At 41.2% G+C, this 19,080-nt stretch overlaps 1 protein-coding gene across 4 annotated transcripts in view; it reads left to right on the top strand.

Moving 5' to 3' along the window:
- Positions 1 to 1,712: 1,712 nt before the first annotated feature.
- Positions 1,713 to 19,080, top strand: part of FMN2 (formin 2) — a 285,811-nt gene continuing 268,443 nt past the window's right edge. For all 4 annotated transcript variants that reach the window (XM_074373220.1, XM_074373219.1, XM_074373221.1 and 1 more), the window contains exon 1: positions 1,713 to 3,213. In XM_074373220.1, the coding sequence (XP_074229321.1) occupies positions 1,875 to 3,213 (1,339 nt within the window). In that variant the 5' untranslated portion in view covers positions 1,713 to 1,874. The remainder of the gene's footprint in view (positions 3,214 to 19,080) is intronic.

Here is a 19,080-nt window from a genome sequence, read left to right as displayed (position 1 = left end):
TTGCTTGCTACATTTAAAACGCATCATATAATATGTAGTGTTTTTTCCTCCTTTGGGCTTACTTTAAAAATACTAACATGTTGGCTGGGAATTTCGTGTTTGCAAAGTAATTAACAATTAACTTCTAACTTAAATACTTGTAACATTATTGATTTATGCCACTTTAACCTTATTTTAATTTACTGCTTGGAGCTTCTTTAAATGCCAATGATGTTTAAACAGGCCGTTTAAATATAGATAACTAAATTTCTAAGTAATTAAAATAGTGACAAGATTTGCAATGAGGAAAATTTTTATCTTAATACTGAAGAAGAATGTTAAGAAAATCAGGAAGGAAGAAATTTTTCTGTACCCTTCTAGGTTCTTCTGGCTGGTCTAAGAATTAAATTGACAGAATAACAGGAGAATATCAGACAAAAGTTTAATAACGTGCATAGGAGAGACCCAGGAAAACTGAGTGATTTGCCAGAATGGCTGAAGCCCTCAACTTAAATACTGTCTTCAGCCACAGACAGCAGGGGATGCTGGGTATAGCAGTCTGGGACTTCAAAGGGGAGCAAGAGAATTCATGTGGAGATAGAAAAGCAGAAGTGTTTGGTAAACGAATGTCTGCTGGGCCGCTCAGAAACAAGGGACTGAGTGGACTCTGATCTCTAGGCCCACTGATTCCCCATCACACCCAGCACTCACTCCTTGCAGATACCACTAGTCATAGCTCTATTCAGCTCTATTTGAATTCTTTAGGCAGCAAAGTGGGAGGTAAAAAGAAAGACTTCCTTAGTCTTCTGTTTCTTAAAAATAATCAGCTATAATTAATCCTAATGCCATAGACACACATTTTGGGGTGGCAAATTTTGCTCGCCTATTCAGTGAACTGTTGCAAACTTTCATAGTAAAGGCAGGGACAAAGTCTGTCTTGAAGGGTTTGCTTGGGAGAGTGGTGGTTTATGGCATACCATGTGATTTCTTGTGTTAGTGCCAAGGGTGTTTCCTTTTGTCTTTTCCTTTTTTGTAGGTGGCAACAATAGGGACATGTTTAATATTGATGAGCTTGACCTCCTGGGAGTTAAGTATGTGCACCCTTTTTGAATATAAATGCTGTTTGCTTTATATGGTAAATAAAGAGAAATTTAGAGATTAGCATTTTAATCAAGTCTAATCTCAGTATTTTGATTCCCCCACCTTGCCATTTTGTCAAAAAAAGTTTGAAAAATGAAATTTTGAAATGACAGCCAGTGTTCTCTCATGGAGATGCAAGCTCTGCATGAACATAAAAGCAGCACTATGTGTAAGTAATCTTTCCCAAACCATACGGCAAGTACATTAAGTGTTTAAGGTGATCAATTATTAAAGAAAAGAACAACCCATTCAACCAATATTTATTGAAGAGCCATGTTTCTGCAGGCAGGTTGGAGGGGGCAGTGTATGTGGCCTTACGTTATCGCACCTCTAAACGGGAATTTGGCTTCCCTTTTCCCCTTTAAAAATTTTCGTTTTTGTTAGTGTGCATCTTCCAGCTGCCAAGCTGTTTGGCAGTCGATTCCGGCGGCGGCGGAGCTTAAGGTCCCAGAGACAGAGGGGCGCTCTTCCCGCTTCAGAGGCTGGGGGCGGGGCCAAGGGACCTAGCGGGGGCGGGGCCTGGGGGCGGGGCCCGGTGCGTTCCCCGCGGCCATTGGCGGCGCTCCGTGAGCGTGTTCGCTCCGGCCCGGGCGGGCGCAGCCGCGGCGCCCTGTGCGAAGCGCGGCAGGTGCGCGAGGCGGCCTCCTTCCCTCCCAACGGCTCGCGGGGCCGCCGGACTTGCCGGGAGCCCAGCGCGGCCGGGCTGAGGGGCCGGTATGGCCTGAGCGCCCGCGGCGGGAGGCAGCAGCAGCAGCATGGGGAACCAGGACGCGAAGCCGAAGAGGAGCGCAGGCGATGCCCCGCACGGAGGTGGCGGCGGCGAGGACGCTGCCGGGCTCCGCGACGCGGAGGGCACAAAGAAGGGGGGCGGGGGCAAGAAGGCGCCGGGCAGGCACGGCAAGGGGGCCGGCGGCGGCGGGGAGCCGGGCAGGAAGAAGAGTAAGTCGGACCCCAGAGCCTCGGTCTTTTCCAATCTGCGGATCAGGAAGACCCTGTCTAAGGGGAGAGGTTCCGGCGGCTCCCGTGAGGATGTGCTGGACCCCCAGGCCCTGCAGGCCGGAGAGCTGGACAGCGCCCACTCCCTGGTCACCAAAACCCCAGACCTCAGCCTCTCGGCCGACGAGACGGGCCTGTCAGATACTGAGTGTGCTGACCCTTTCGAGGTGACACGACCCGGTGGCCCCGGGTCGGCCAAGGCCGGGGTCGGGGGCCCGGCGGTCGCCGAGGATTCAGAGACTGCGGCAGGGGCGCAGGATGGACAAAGGACCAGCTCGGGGTCGGACACAGACCTCTACAGCTTTCACTCGGCTACGGAGCAGGAGGATCTGCTCTCGGATATCCAGCAGGCGATTCGCCTCCAGCAGCTGCAGCATCAGTCCCAGGGCCTCGAGTCGCCCGCAGCGTCGCCCCCGTCCGCCACTCCCCAGCCCGGGGCCCTGCTGGGCCTGGACCGACCCCTGCCAGGCCCCAGTGCCGAGGAGGCGCTGCCCGCGCGCCCTGACCGGCCCCCGGCTGCAGACCCTCCCGCGACCGCCGCCTTGCCGTCTCCTGGGTCTGCACCCGGGGAGCGCGCGGCCGGAGTCCCTGTGCGAGGGGCTGGGGACACGGACGAGGAAGGCGAGGAGGACGCTTTCGAGGACGCCCCTCGAGGGTCCCCGGGGGCGGAGTGCGGCCCGGTGGTGGGAGAAGCACCGCGGAGGCCGGGGGCTTCGTACGAGGAGGGGGCGCCGATCCCCGGCGCCCCCTCGGCCGCCTCCCTGCCCGGCAGCCCCTCTCGCAGCCCGCGCTGCCTCAGGCCCCGCCCGCTCCTCGCCCCTTGCTACGTCAGGACCACCACCCGGCAGCTCAGCTCGCCCGGGCCTTCCCCGTCTCCGTCCCCCAGCCACAGCCCCAGGGTCCAGAGACGGCCGGAGTCCTCCTTGGACCGGGGGACCAGACCTGTCACTGCCGCCGCGGCCGTCCCGGCCAGGAAGCCCCGAGCGGGCCGCAGCCGGTCGGCCGACTGGACCGCGGAGCTGGGCCGCGCGCCCGGGGCTGGGGGCTCCGCGCACCTGCCGCAGCGCCGGGCAGGCGGCCTCCAGGATGTGTTCGCAGGTGAGCGCCGGGCCTGCAGGGTCCAGGGCGCCTGCCTATCGGGGAAATGTCTGTTTTCATGCAGGATCTTAAAGGAGCAGCTTAGCCATATCTAGCCTAAGTCCTCTCGAGAAAGGGCCACTCTGTTCACTTCGCCAAAATATCTGTGCTTCTCTATGTCCAGGGTGACGCCAGGCAGATAATCTCCTTTTTTGCACCGTTTGAAAAGCCATCGTTCTCTTTCCTTCCTCATCCCACAGCATTAAAAATAGCAAGATTGTTGATGGTCCTTGGACAAATCGTCTATTCTAGGACAGCTCTGATACACATGTGTATGTGCACGCATGTACTTGTGGTTTCTCAGGGATCTGGGTGGACTCCTTAGTGAACTGAGTGGTCACTCCTGTTTGCTGATGCAACCAAATCTGTTACATGCTTGTAGAAAATTATTAAATAGTGGTATAGAATGTTAGGGATCATTTGCGTTTGGTTTCCTGGGCCAATCAGAACAGGGTGTGGCTTGGGGATAGTGAGGGTGAGCTAGCCAAAAGCACACGTGATCCTGCTGGTACATTCCCTAGCCGCTGGTATGGGCTCTGCCAGGCATCACAAAGCTAGCTGAAGGGTCAGCTCACTGTGGTAGATGTCAAGTAGTATGATGAGTTTATGCTTACTTAGGTCCCAAGGCCTTACCTGAAGTACTCACTGGTAGAATGTCAGTTTGTTTCATGTTTACTAACTTCTCTTAATTTTTAGATGAAATATTGAGGGTAGGAATTTAAGGAGCAAGGGAAAATGAAGATTTATGCAAGTATAAGTAGGTTGTGATAAGTATTTGAATAATTATAATTTTCAAACGTGATTTGAAAAGCTTAATATCTTATATTCTATTACTTTAATAAATAGGTTTTCTTTAGAACAGGAGGTGATGCTTCTCAACAAGCATGCTACTTCTTAGGTAGCTAAATGCTGTTAATGTTGTGGTACGACCACATTTTAATTTTGATCTCCAGGCTCTCTTATTTTACATTTATTTATATATTCTTACAACTAAGAGTAGCCTCTTGTATTGATTCTGCATGCTTATCCCCCCTCTTTTACTTCTCCCTCCCCTTTATTGAGTAGGTTAAGTTAAAAGGAATGTTTACAGTCTAATATCTATGAGATAAATTGTGAAAAAACAAAAAACAAAACTGATTTCTAAGGAAGAGAATTGGAAAGTTCCTATTTAGTTTTTGTGAATTTAATGATGGTGAGAAATTGAGTATTTCATCTATATCTAGGTAAAATTCATAATGTATAAATTATTTTTTAGTGAAAATGTCACCATGATCAGGTCTATCATTTATTAATATTAATGGTGGCTCTTAGCAGCGTTAGAGTTTGGAAATATATTTATACCAGGCAGCCATATTGTGCCAGGCAATATGTTAGATGCTAGGTGATATAAAGACCTTTAAATCATGGTTCTGCCTCTCCAAGGCTCACACACACAGAGATACGCAGTACGGTACTCAGGGTGCATCAAGTGTGTGACTGATCTCCTTGACAAGGGATGAGGAAAGAGGAATTCATAGAAGGATTGACTTGTCCTAAAGATCATAGGACTCCAAATAGGTTGAAGTTTTGTTTTCCTTAAGGGAAAAAAAAATGTGTTCCTGGAACTAGCATTTCATTTTAATTTGCTAAGTATTTCCAAGTATGAAATTTGGGACTCATAAAGGAGTCCTGTTCAGAAGGGACCCGGGCTTTGTTGACCTCTCCAAGCAGAATTTTATTTACTGTGCAGAGGTGGTTGCTGTAATATGGGCATCACCTCCTTTATATTTGATGCTTGGATATAGTTGGTCAGTGACCAGTAGATATTTGTGTAGCAGCTTCCGTACATTTACCTCACCTACTCACTTTCTTTAAAAATTAAAAAAAAATTGGTAGATTTAACCTAATCTTGTAATTGTTGGCAAATGGAGGTAAATAAAGAGATGAAACTTTTTCAAGGTCATGCTGTGATTCATTCAGAGGCAGAGCCAGAAATAGGAGCTGAGTCCACCGATCCAAGTCTGAATGTTCTTGCTTATTACTGATTTTTGGATATTCAACACGAAGACACCCCATAGAATATAAACTTCTAACAATTATAGAATTTAAGGACTTCACTTGTGAGATTTTCTAGATTCTGTTATTAATAAGGTGAATTCCTTTAATTGTTGAACATCTGGCTGGCCTTCGTTGGGCTGGATGCAGAGTGATTGCTGATCAGGATGAAGCAGATTTTCTCCAGGCAGCTCTCATGGAAGCTATTCTTAAGGTGGTAGATTGAAAACAGATTGACGCAGGCCTGTGTTTCTCAGCTGTTGTCTGTTTTCTTGTCATCTGGCTTCACAATTGGTTCTTTACCATCCTCCACTGTTTTATGGGTGTCTTGGAAATTACTAGAGCCCTGGGGAGCACTAGCATTGTCCTTAGGAAATTGTTTTCTGGCCTTAATTTGCATATCTTTGGATCAATTAATTGCCAGCTGTCTTTGAAGCAGGTGATCTTTATAGCTATAAACTTCTATGAACATCTTTTATTTTTAAACCATAGAATGAGGGTTGTCAGCTCTGCCGGAAGGAACAGATGTTTTTTGCTTTCTACTACCTTCTAAATGTAGGCAGAAAATTCAAGTGAAAAGAGACCTCCAGGGCACATGTTTGTTTCTTTGGCAGATATGGAAACCTTTAGCTATAATGGGGACCAGTATTTTATCTTGTTTTAGCTGTTAAGGAACTGATGCTGCCTCCGCACAGAAATTTTACAGTGAATGTTTGAAAAGACATCTTTTTCAGTGGTTAGTAGAAAAAGTGCTCTGAAATTTGAGAGATTCCTTTGCACAGTAAGAATAGCAGAAGCTTGTTATTCGAATTTTACAGTTAATTAAAGTTCAGACAAGTAAAATGTTAAATTTGTGATGCTAAATCACTATTGATAAGAATCTTTCCAAAGTCAATTATGTGCTTATCTGTCTTTTTTTAAACCCATGGAATAAATGGTTCATCTGTTTTCAATGGCTTAATGACATCTTTAGGCACATCATGGTTACATACTGTGAAAACATTGGTGTTGCCCTGATCAGCTATTGAAGTGTAATGGACTGGTGACTCCAGTTGGCTGTTTCTGAAGTTTTTGTATCTATGTGATTTTCTTGACTTTTTCCTTCTTTTGAGCTATTTATTCTTAGAACTATCTTTGGTCTCTTCTTCCTGTACCCCCCCCCCATTACTTCTAATTTGATTTTTCTGATCAACTTGTTATTGGCTTATAAATCCTGTGATTATGACGATAGCCATATTTATTGCACTTCTACTAAATGCCAGGCTCTGTGTTGTTGGTGCATCATATAATTATCTCCAATCCTTTTGACAGTCTTGAGGTGTAGCTGTTTATCCTCGTTTTCCCAATGAGTTAACTACCCAAGGTCAGGAGAGTGAAGTAACTTGCTTAAGGGCGTTAAGCTAGTAAATGGTCCATTTGGAAATCAAGTCTGTTGTTAATGTGAGTAAAATAATGCAGTGTGTCAGTTGAGCCTTGGAGGACTGGCTAATCTCTAAAGGGCTTGGGCTTTAGAATTTAGGTTATGTGATTCTCATTTTGAATTTTCTAAAAGTTATCTTGATTTTTACAACAAAGTAGAAGGACCCACTCTAGGAGTACAGACTTTCTCACATAGCTTCTTAAATGAGTTATTAGGCTGTGAACGTTTTAAAGCCAGGAGCTGTCTTACTTGTAGCAGTAGCATTGGACAGAATGTAGCTGTCCAGTTACTGTCCAGTAAACGAGCGAAGGTCAGAAATCGCCCCTGCTCTGTATAATGTATGCGTGTTACCATAACAGGAAAAGGGATGAAGAGAAGGCTGTTCTTTCCCCTATGTCTTGCCTCACTGGGTTTCATATATCTGAATAGGAATTGCATCATAAGCTGGGACCGGGAGCACTGTCCTCAAATCATTTCAGTTTGGTCTAAAGCATCCTTTCTCATGGTTTCTTTAAGGCTGTGGTTTGGACTGAAGTCAAGTACTCCAGTAGCTTCAGTGATGGGTTTTGGTGACTGCTTTTATGAGCTGAGGACTGGCCTGGTTTTTAGTGCACTGAGGCATTCAGATGCAAGCCATGAAATTGAAATTGAGCAGGTGCACTTAGAGCAGTGTTTCCTTCTGATTCTATTAAAAAGATGCTAACATGCACAGTTGGGTGATGGCAGCAGTAGGTACTATAACTACTGTTATTCCAGGTATATCTGCATCCTAGCTTGCTGTTTAGTTAGGTGACTCTCCAGTAATTATTTCTCATATGCATGAAGGTGGAGGAACAATTTCAAATTAATGATGCTAGGATTAAATGAAATAGTCAATGTAAAGCCCCTACAGCTCTGCCTGGTGCGTAGGAGACGCACAGTTGGTGCTGTTTGCATTCCTGGGCTGATTTATTGCCCTAATAGACTACATTGTTCAAAGAGGTCCAGACCACATTTGTCAAATCATAACAAAACAACTCTGAAATTGTGTACAAATACTGGGAAGGATATAATCAGATGCTAGTTGGAAATGATTATTTCTAGTCAGTAGGTTTTTTGCAAATTGTTTATACATCAGTTTTTTTTTTCTTTTTTTGCATTTTCTACAACTGTAAACCTTTTTGTCATTTTATCAGAAACGATATTTTGGGGGGATTTGGATTTAAAAAGCATATGAAGGGGGTAGGACTGTGTAATTACGGGGAGGTGCTGATTTTTAAAGGAGGGGTGGGGTAGGCGAGGTGCAAGCTGACCCCCTCAGCATTTATGTTCTGCAGGGTCTGGCTACACTCGCCTGACTTTGCAGCCTTAACCTCCCAGGTTCCTTCATAAACTCTCTACTTTAGATGAACTAGTCCGCTTACTGCTCTGTGAACATTCTTTTCATTTTCCTGGCTTTGTGCCTTTGTCTAGCAGTTTTTACTTTCTTGCAACACACTATTTGTCTCTCTTGATTTAGCATCTGAGAAAGCATCCGTTTTCCTGTTTCGTATCTTTACCAGGAGACCTGGCTGGCAGTCACCCAACCCCGTGTCTCTGGACTTACTGTCTGTATCATACCAGATACACTTTTTGGATTTGGGGATCCTTTAGGTCTTCTTTCTCTCTTCCTTCTGCTTTTCCTTTCTCCTTGCTTGCTCACCTGATTCTATCCATTCATCATCCACTCTGTCAATCCATCCACGAGTACCCATTCTGTGCCTGCTCTGTGCCAGTTAATAAGATCGGCACTGAGCATACTGAGGCCTTTAGGAATACTTGTTTGCCATTTTTTTCAAACAGGCAAGTTGGGTACCCAGGCTTCCTATTGCTAACTAAATCTAGTTGACTTTAAGCTGGAAAATTACTGACATTTTAAAAATTATTTTTATTGAGGTATGATTGAATCAGTGGTGAAGGTAGAATGATACTTTCATAGAACTTGTGTTGAGAGAACATCTATTTCTATTTTTGTGGGTTGATTTAAAATAGCAGTGATAATACAATGACTCTCAGCTTCCAAACATCAATTTTATTGGTAGTGAAAGAGGAAAATGTTATCAGTCTGTTCATTTCTACTTTTGCATTAGAAGTGACAATCTGGTGTTAATGAAAGTTAGCATTAAGGAAACTTAAGAAGAAACAGATAAGTACTGCCTTGTGACTTGATAGTTTTTGGATATAATCTTAGTGACTGAAAACTTCTGAGGCTTTTTTAATATTAAAAATACAAATACATGGAAAATATAACTTCTAGTCAATTTGAAATTGTAGTTAGTAAAACAAGGTATAACATCAGAAGTATAAGAACCAAGAATAGCAGTTACTAGATGCTGTAAGAGGATGCCAACCATGCTAGAGATTGTTACCCTGCTCCACTGTGGGGAAGAGAGAGGGAAAAATTTCTATCTTCCTCCCTTCCAAGGATGTACTCGGGGGCATTGTTGGATAGGAAAATACTGCCATCCTTCTGTGATCGAGTCAGTCTGCAGCGTACTGGAAGCTTGATTATCTGTTATGCCAGAGCCGCAATGGGCTGAAAATAGCCATTTTTATTTTTCAAGGGGAGTAGAATAATATCTTGAGAAAATTAAGCCTTTGCTGTGTTTTAAAGTTATACTTAAAAATGCTTAAACCCTACTCCTTGGGGCCTCTTGTTATCCCTCAAGCAGAAGAATTCCTGGTTGTAGTGCTGTCGTGTAGTGGACACGCATGGAGCATTCTGTGTCATTAAGTTGTTGCTCTACCTACACAGTAGCAGCACGATGGCAGTAGTGCAGGCTGAGAGGTCTTCCGCTGGGGCTCCCCTTTTAAGTGGCCCACAGATTTCCTGTAGGACAGGAGGCAGTAGTGCCTTACTCTTCCTAGTTCCCTGGTTTCCCAGGTTGTAGAAGTGAATGCAGTCGTGCTGGTACCTGCTTCCTCCACGTCTCATCCAACCCTGCGAATCTACAGGAGTGACGGTTCCAGGAGGTAGCCTTTTCTCCTGATAGTGATACTTTGCATATTTAGAATTATTCTTTGCTATTAGAGTGGAAGAAAACCCCATGTTGGAGGATTTGTTCATACCATGGAGTAAAGATGCTTTGGATATTGATAATAGCTAGCGGTAAGATTTTGCTGGTTTTGATCAGTTGTTACTTGATGCTAAAGGAGATCTGAATTTGTTGGAATGCTGTTCTTTGATGTGCGCTTAGGAGCCTGTGCTTTTGAACACCAAGGCAGTGACTGGGTGTAGCGGGCGGTTGACCTGTTTTATGGAAATCTACAAAAGGGAAGTCTGTGTTGTGCAGTGTTATGACCCAAGCACTTAGAGTACACGGAGTCCTTCTAATACTAGTACCAAATACATCAAGCAAGTCCCTTTAGATTCATTATCTACAATAAAAGTAATCTTCTATTCTTGAATGGATTATAGGCTTTACATTTTTCCTTTAGTTTAAACTTCTCAATAAAAGTAGTACTACTAATTCTCTTATTTCAGTGTACTTTATTTTTTAACATTTTTTAATTGAGGTATAGTTGATTTACAAAGTTGTGTTAGTTTCTGGTGTGCAGCATAGTGATTATATATATATTCTTTTTCATTACGGGTCACTACAAGCCATTGAATATATTTCCCTGTGATATACAGTAGGACTTTGTTGTTTATGTATTCTGTACATAGCCGTTTTATCCCTCTTTCTCCCCTTCCCCTCTTGGTAATCGTAAGTTTGTTTTCTATGTCTGTGAGTCACTTCCTGGTTTGTAAATAAGTTCATTTGTGTCATTTTAGATTCTATGTATAAATAATATCATATGGTATTTGTCTTTCTCTGTGTGATTTACTTCACTTCATATGATAATCTCTAGGTCCATCTATGTTGCTACAAATGGCATATTTCATTCCTTTCTATGGCTGAGTAGTATTCCATTTTTTATATATCATCTGTCGATGGACATTTAGGTTGTTTCCATGCCTTGGGTATTGTAAATAGTGCTGCTATGAACATTAGGATGAGTGTATCTTCTTGAATTAAGGTTCCTTCCAGATGTATGCCCAGGAAAAGGATGCTGGATCATATGGTAACACTATTTTTAGTTTTTTAAGGAATGTCCATACTGTTCTCCATAGTGGCTGCACCAAATTGCATTCCCACCAACAGTGTAGGAGGACTCCTTTTTCTCCACACCCTTTCCAACATTTACAATTTGTAGACTTTTTGGTGATGGCCATTCTGACTGGTGTGAGGTGATACCTCATTGTAGTTTTGATTTGCATTTCTCAAATAATTAGTGATGTTAAGCATTTTTAATGTGCCTGTTGGCCATCTGTATGTCTTCTTTGGAGAAATGTCTATTTAGATCTTCTACCCATTTTTTGATTAGGTGGTGGTGGTGGTTGTTTTTGTGTGAATTGCTTATATATCTTGGAAATTAGTCCCTTGTCGGTTGCATCATTTGCAAATATTTTCTCCCATTTTGTAGGTTGTCCTTTTGTTTTGTATATGGTTTCCTTTGCTGTTCAAAAGCTTTAAGTTGAATTATGTCCCATTTGTTTATTTTTGTTTTTTATTTCCACTACTCTAGGGACAGATTCCAAAAAATATTGCTGCAAAGTATGTCAAAGAGTTCTGCCTATGTCTTCCTCTAGGAGTTTTATGATATCTGATCTTACATTGAGGGCTTTAATCCATTTTGAGTTTATTTTTGTATATGATGTTAGAGAACCTTCTAATTTGTCTTTTTCATGTAGCTGTCCAGTTTCCCCAGCACCACTTATTGAAGAAACTGTCTTTTCTCCATTGTATATTCTTGCCTCCTTTGTCATAGATTAATTGGCTATAAGTTGTGGGTTTATTTCTGGAGTTTCTATATTGTTCCATTGATCTGTGTGTCTGTTTTTGTGCTAGTACCATGCTGTTTTGATTACTGTGGCTTTGTAGTATATTCTGAAGTCAGGGAGCCTGATTCCTCAGCTCCGTTCTTTCTCAAGATTGTTTTGGCTACTCGTATTGCTTGGGTAGTATGGTCATTTTAACAATATCCATTCTTCCAATCCAAGAACACTTTATGTCTTCCCATTTGTTTGTGTTGCCTTCAGTGTCTTAAATCAGCATGTTTTTTGTTTAAATGAGATAAAGTCACTTTATAATGTTGTGTCAATTTCTGGTGTACAGCACAATTCTTCAGTCATACATGAATATACATATATTTATTTTCATATTCTTTTTCACCATAAGCTACTACAAGGTATTGAGTATATTTCCCTGTGCTATACAGTATAAACTTACCTATTTTACATATACCAGTCAGTATCTGCAAATGTCAATCTCCCAGTTTATCCCGTCCCACTCCCCTCCCCCTGGCAACCACAAGTCTGTATTTTATGTCTGTGAGTCTGTTTCTGTTTTATATATAAGTTCATTTGTCTTTTTTTTTTTATATTGCACATATGAGTGATTATCATATGGTATTTTTCTTTCGCTTTCTGGCTTACTTCACTTAGAATGACATTATCCAGGGCCATCCATGTTGCTGCAAATGGCATTATTTTATCATTTTTTACAGCTGAGTGGTATTCCATTTAAATCAGCATCTTACAGTTTTACAGGTCTTTTGCTTCCTTAGGTAGGTTTATTCCTAAGTATTTTATTCTTTTTGCTGTGATGGTAAATGTGATTACTTTCTTAATTTCTCTTTCTGATATTTGGTTGTTTATAGAATTGCAACAGATTTCTGAGTATTAATTTTGTATCCTGCAACTTTACTGAATTCATTGATGAGCTCTAGTTTTCTGGTAGTATCTTTAGGATTTTCTGTGTAAAGTATCATGTTATCTGCAAACAGTGACAGTTGTACGTCTTCTTTTCTTATTTGGATTTTTAAAAATTTCTTTGTCTTCTCAGATTGCTGTGGCTAGGACTTCGAAAACTGTGCTAAATAAAAGTGGTGAGAGTGGGCATCCTTGTCTCGTTTCTGATCTTAGAAGAGATGCTTTCAGTTTTTCACCATTGAGTATGATGTTAGCTGTGGGTGTGTCATAAATGACCTTTATTATGTTGGGGTATATTACCTCTATGCTCACTTCCTCGTGAATTTTTATCATAAATGGATGTTGAATTTTTCAGAAGCTTTTTCTGCATCTATTGAGATGATCATTTTTTTTTCATTTTCATATTCTTTTTCATTATAGGTTACTACAAGATACTGAATATAGTTCCCTGTGCTATATGGAAGAAACTTGGTTTGTTTTTTTCTCAACATCTAGGATCTTCCTTATTTTTGTTTTTTTAAATATTTTTTATTGAGTTATAGTCATTTTACAATGTTGTGTCAAATTCCAGCATAGAGCACAATTTTTCAGTTATACATGAACATACACATATTCATTGTCACATTTTCTTTTCTCTGTGAGCTACCACAAGATCTTGTATATATTTCCCTGTGCTATACAGTATAATCTTGTTTATCTATTCTACATATGCCTGTCAGTATCTACAAATTTTGAACTCCCAGTCTATCCTATTTTACCCCACTCCCCCCAAAAAACTTGTTTTTTATCTATTTTATACGTAGTAGTTAGTATCTGTAAATCTCAGACTCTCAAGTTATCCCTTCCCATCCCCTTTCATCCCTGGTAACCATAAATTTATTTTCTATGTCTGTGAGTCTGTTTCTGTTTTGTAAATAAGTTCATTTGTGTCTTTTTTGTTGAGATTCCACATATGAGTGATAGCATGTGGTATTTTTCTTTCTCTTTCTGACTTACTTCACTTAGAATGATGATCTCCAGGTTCATCCATGTTGCTGCAAATGGCATTATTTTATTCTTTTTCATGGCTGAGTAGTAGATCATATGGTTTTTATTCTTCAGTTTGTTAACGTGGTGTATAACATTGATTTGTGGATACGGAATAATCCTTGTGTCCCTGAGATATATTCCACTTGATCATGGTGTATGATCCTTTTAATGTATTGTTGGAATCAGGTTTTTTTTTTTTGGACAAATTAGGAAATATATTTATATTTCACCTCTTAAAAGCCAGAGATAGCAATGCCACTTTCTGGAAAGTCATCTTATTAAAAATACATGAAGTTTCTTTCTTGAGGATTTTTGCATCTATGTTTGTCAGTGATATCGGTCTGTAGTTTTTTTTGTCATAGCTTTACTTGGTTTTGGTATCAGAGGGATGGTGGCCTCATAGAATGAGTTTGGAAGTGTTACTTCCTCTGCAATTTTCTGAAGTAGTTTCAGTCAATATACTTCAATATATTGGGTTTTATTTTCAGTTTCCCTACTATTATATATACTTACTCAAATAACTTTTGAGTCCATGGTATTTCATTTAGAAGTTTGCATTGACATGAAAAATTTCTTGAAAGGCTAGAAAGATAAAAGGTTTTGAGAGCTTCTAGGTACTTTACTCTTTTTTAAATTTTATTGGCCTTAAACAAGTACAGCTTGTTTAAGTTCATTAAGAAGCAAATGGACTAGAGAAGAACTATTTCAGGATTCCATATAAATGCATTTGAATACTCTGTGGAAAGTTTTATAATGAGTCTCTTCATTATTAACATACAAGTCTTACCTTTGAAAAGAGTAATAAAAACAATGGGATAACAATAGAGATATTCTTTTGCGAGTATATACTTGTGGATAATTGCCCCCTACCCCAGTACCCTTCAAACCTGTAGACCAGTGCTTGCCTGTGTGGAGAGGTAAGGCATGTGAATTCTCTATGGGAAGTGCTACATTTCGCAGCCACCCAAGATGCTCTGTGGTTGTTTTTTACTGTCCTGGCACTGCTATTTTGGTTAAATGGCTTTGAGGGCGTAAAACGTTTGGATAGTATCCTGGCACTTTATTTCAGGATGTAGGGTTTGATATGTCTTAGAAAAATTAAAAAATGTGTTGACGCTGTTGGATCCGATATATTGTTGGTGGGCAAATAAGTCTGAATAAAAACTGCAGTGATTTGGGTGGAGAGAAATTTGCCTCTGGGCTGAAAATGTAATATATGTGAAAAAGTGATCCTGGAAGCCTTTTATCTCTGACTTGGATTATTTCTCTAAGGAGCCTCATTTGACTCTAAATTCGCAGATCATTTTCACTACCATCTGCTTGGGGATAATAATAAGAGCTGGGTATGTGGCCTTAGTTTAGCTTTAGGCTAAACCTCTGAGGTTGAGTCACCGGCTCCCTTTTGTGTTTGCCCTCCTGGCTTCGTTACTGAGTAGTTCAAAGGCCTGCTGGGTCTGCACCTCTAGCTCCTCTGTCTCCCGGCGCAGGCACATCCCACTTAGCTGTGACAGGGCTAGGAGAGCCACTGTGTCTATAACATTCTTACTCTTCTCCACCCTCTAAATACTCGCCTCCTGGGCTTCCCAGTCAAGGCGTGGCTCTCCAGCCTTGATTCTTCTATCCTCAAACTTGACATCAGTTAGTCTTTCCATTTCCTCTCTTCTTAGTTTCTCTTTGATAACTCTTCTAGTTTCTATTCTCATTGCCTCTACATTTCCTACAACAGATCATCCAACACTGAGATCCTAAATATTCTCTCTGCCTTCCATCTGGGTCTTTTCCAGTAATTCTGTACAAGATAAGATAGTAAACTAAATACCAAAATGAACTGGCCAGTCCCAGATGGAAACATTTCAGTGGTTCCATATTGCCCTGAGTCTAAAGTTTTAATTTATGCACACATATAAACATATTATGTATAAATATATATTACGCATATATATGTACTTTTGTATATTATTAGGTAACACTCTGCAGTCTGGTCCCCTCCTTGCTCAGTCTCGGTCCCCCACCTGTCCTGAGTGTCTGGAGCCCTTCTTCAGATAGCTCATGTTCGCCCTAGTAGTTTTAGGTATTATTGTCACTCTGTCCCTGGTCTTCAGGAAAGAAAAAGTGGCATTTACTCATATCCCCGAGGGCATCATTAGTCAGTGCAGATCTCTTCACTTTGTCCTTGTATTTTCGTTTCCTATTCTGACCCGCCTCAAGGACAGAGAAAACTGCTTTTATGTGTTTAACTGATATCCTTAACATTATATGTACTTTTGTAAAGCATATAGTATTTCTGTGTATATTTAATTTTATGTCATACAAACACTCAGAGTTGTAAACTTCATTCTTTTGCTTTTTTTTTTTTTTAATTCAGGAGCCTTTGGGGAAAAAATATACAGATTTTTCCCGATAAATATTTATCAAGTTGATTGCTTCTTACTGCTTTATCACTTTCCAAAGAGAGTTCTGCTGGGGTGTAGAGCACAGGGGACACTGTGCACTGCCTACTGTATGTGAGTAACGCCCCCTAGAGACGTGCGTTGTGGTGGCTGTGGCTGTGCGTCACGGTTAACCATCCTGCGCGGGGTGGCCGTCTAGATGCCACCGTAGACAGCGCTCTGATGAGTATTCCCATATGGGTCCTGTGTGAGAATTTCTCTGAAGTGTATATTCAGGAGAGAGATTGCTAGGTCAGAAAATGAAGATTTACTTAATTTGTGTGTTACTGCCCGTTCTGTTTTTAAAATGTTTCCCGCAGTCTGTATTCCATGAGCACAGCAAATCAGCATTCATCTAATTTTTGAATTTTTACCAATCCAGGAGAGAAAGTGGTATGTCATTGTTTTACTGTTGACTTTGTATGTATCTGATGGCTAATCCCCTTGAGGAAAACTTAGTGTGTTTTTAGCCATTTGGGTTTACCCATCTGTGAGTTGCCTGTTCATATCATTTTACCTTTTTCTAGAGGGTTTCCTGATTTTTCTTGTTTATTCACTGGGTTCTTTGTATATTCCTGATACGATTCTACTACCAGGGTTAAGGATGTAATGGAATGTTGCTAAATCTCCTTCTGGTCTTCTTTCCTGACATAAGAGGCTAGTGGAAAATTGACGTTTCTCACAGTCCTTTGTGAGTTGTGTTTCAGATGTGGTTTAGGTTTGTTGAGTTTGAGCCACACTTGGAAGATCTCAGCAAGGCCCGGGATTGACCTCTGAAGTTTGCTGTCGCGAGCGCAGCTGAGCAGCTGTCGGCGTCTTCCGGGGCGGTGTCAGCAGAGGCCTGATGTCCAGGCGTTGTTCACAGAGGCCCAGGTGGGCGGGCCCCTCCCTGCGCTGGTGTGGCTGGCAGCGGGCACAGCGCAGTTCTGGGACTGGCAGCAGAGGTGGCGCCCAGCTGTGAGGCCTGCTGACACCAGACGTGGAAATGTGGTCGCAGAGCCCAGGGCCTGAGGTCAGAAAGAGGCAGCCACTTCTTCGGTGGCCTGGTTCTAAGGTGTGGCTCTGTGAGTAGTGTCCACTTTTTCTTCAGCCTGTCCAAGATTCTGTAAAAAAAAAAGTGATAACCTACAGTAGGTCTCTTGCTATTTAAACTGTCTGGAGTGAATTTGATTTTATGTAATTGTTGAAATGTTAACATATCGAATCAATTTTAGATATTATAAATACCTCCCCCTAGTATTTTATCCCTCTTTTAAATTTGTTGTGTCCTTTGTTCAATAGAAATATTTAATTTTGATATAATCAGATCTAGTTTTCATCTATGGTTTCTGCAATTTTCTTCTCATTTAAGAAATTCTTTCTTACACCCAGGTCACAGGCATTCTCTTCTCCATGGTCTTCTATTAGCTTTATCATGTTCACCATTTACATTTAAATGTTTGCTCTGTCCAGGGTCCTCTGGAAAGTGTGGTGTGACGTAGGGGTTCAGTTGCTCTTCTCTATACAGGGCAAGCCAGTGTTTTCAACATCAGCCACTAAACAGTTTTCACACACTGATTTTTAATCTTTTATTAAACTTTTATCATTTCCATATATGGATAAGTCAGTTTCTGAGGGTATTTTCTTTTCCTTTCATGTGTGTTTTTCTGTCTTCAGTCAATACCAAAGAGCTCTCATAAATGTGCTTTGCAATATGTCTTATTACCTGGAAGAGAAGTGCCCTCTTTTTTCAAAGTTTCAGCATTATTGGGGCTTAACTCTTGATGGATCTTGTAGTCTTCTATATAAATTTAAAATAAGTGGTTGAGTTTATTAAAAAGTCCTAATGGTGTTCAGTTTATTAAATTTGTAGATGATATTGAGGACTATTATCATCATAATATTATCCAAGGTTGTGAAAGACCTCCATTTATTCAGATCATCTTTTATGCCTTTTTAATAGAGTTTTAGAGTTTTAGACTTCTTTATAGAGGGTTTGTGTTTTCCTTGCTGAGCTAGTTTCTGGGTACTTCATATGTTTCATCGCTAATGGGAATGGTATTTTATTTTTATTGTTTCTGGTTATTGTTGGGGTAAAGAAATATTTTCAGTGTCTTTCAGTTGTAAGAATAATTTGATCTCCCTTGTAAATGTTCTTAAACCTAAAGGTCAGTTAATAATATCTATACTTTATAGTTAAAAGAGTCTTAACACTAACTCAAATGTGTGGGTTTTTCCCCCCACACCAGTGAGCAATTCTCTGTGGCACCAGCTGGGTGTTTACAGTTCAACTAAATTCTGACAGTGTTTACCTGGAGATGGTGTTGGGTCCTACAGATGAAGGGCTCGGTCCTACAAGACCGCCCACTCTTCAGACACCAATCAAAAGTTCTGACTGAGCAGCTTATAGGTTCCAACAGTCTCCTCCTTGGGTGTCGTTAACTCTGTAGAGAAGCTTATAGGATTCAAAGAAACATTTCACTCACCAGATTACCAGTTTATTATACAAGATATAACCCAGGGATAGTTAAATGGAAGAAATGCACAGGGCAAGGTATGGGGAAAGGATGTGGAGCTCCTGTGTGCCACTCTCCCTGAATCTCCACGTGTTCACCAACCCAGAAGCCCTCTGAACCCAGTCCTTCTGGGTTTTTATGGAGGCTTCATTACACAGGCTTGACTGATTAAATCATTGGCCATCGATGATCGGCTCAGTCTCCAGCTCCTCTCCTCTCCCTGGAGGTCAGGGACATGACTTGGTTCCTCTGACCACCAACCCTCATCCTTAGATGCTTTCCAGAAGTCACCTCATTAACACAAAACCCAAGTGTAGCTTGTTATGAATATCAAGACAACTTTTTCACTCCAATCACTTAGGAAATTCCAAGGGTTTAGGAGATCTGTTCCAGAAATTGGTCAAAGACCAAATATATATTTCTTATTATAAATCACAATATCACAATAGTCATATGGGATTTTAAAAGCAGAACTTTTATTTTTTTTACTGCAAAATAATTGAAACAATCATAGAATTTAGTATACATTTTGTAGACTCTTTTGAATTTACTGTGGCTTTCGTTTTGTCCTTACGTATGATCAGTTTTTGTGAATCTGTGCCCTTTTCAGGGAGCTATAATCCCAAAATCCAGAAACATTATTAATAT

The sequence above is a fragment of the Camelus bactrianus genome, chromosome 11, assembly GCF_048773025.1.
Source record: "Camelus bactrianus isolate YW-2024 breed Bactrian camel chromosome 11, ASM4877302v1, whole genome shotgun sequence".
Taxonomy (NCBI): domain Eukaryota; kingdom Metazoa; phylum Chordata; class Mammalia; order Artiodactyla; family Camelidae; genus Camelus; species Camelus bactrianus.
Note: the sequence above shows the minus strand (reverse complement) of the source record. Positions and strands in the feature narration are given on the sequence as shown.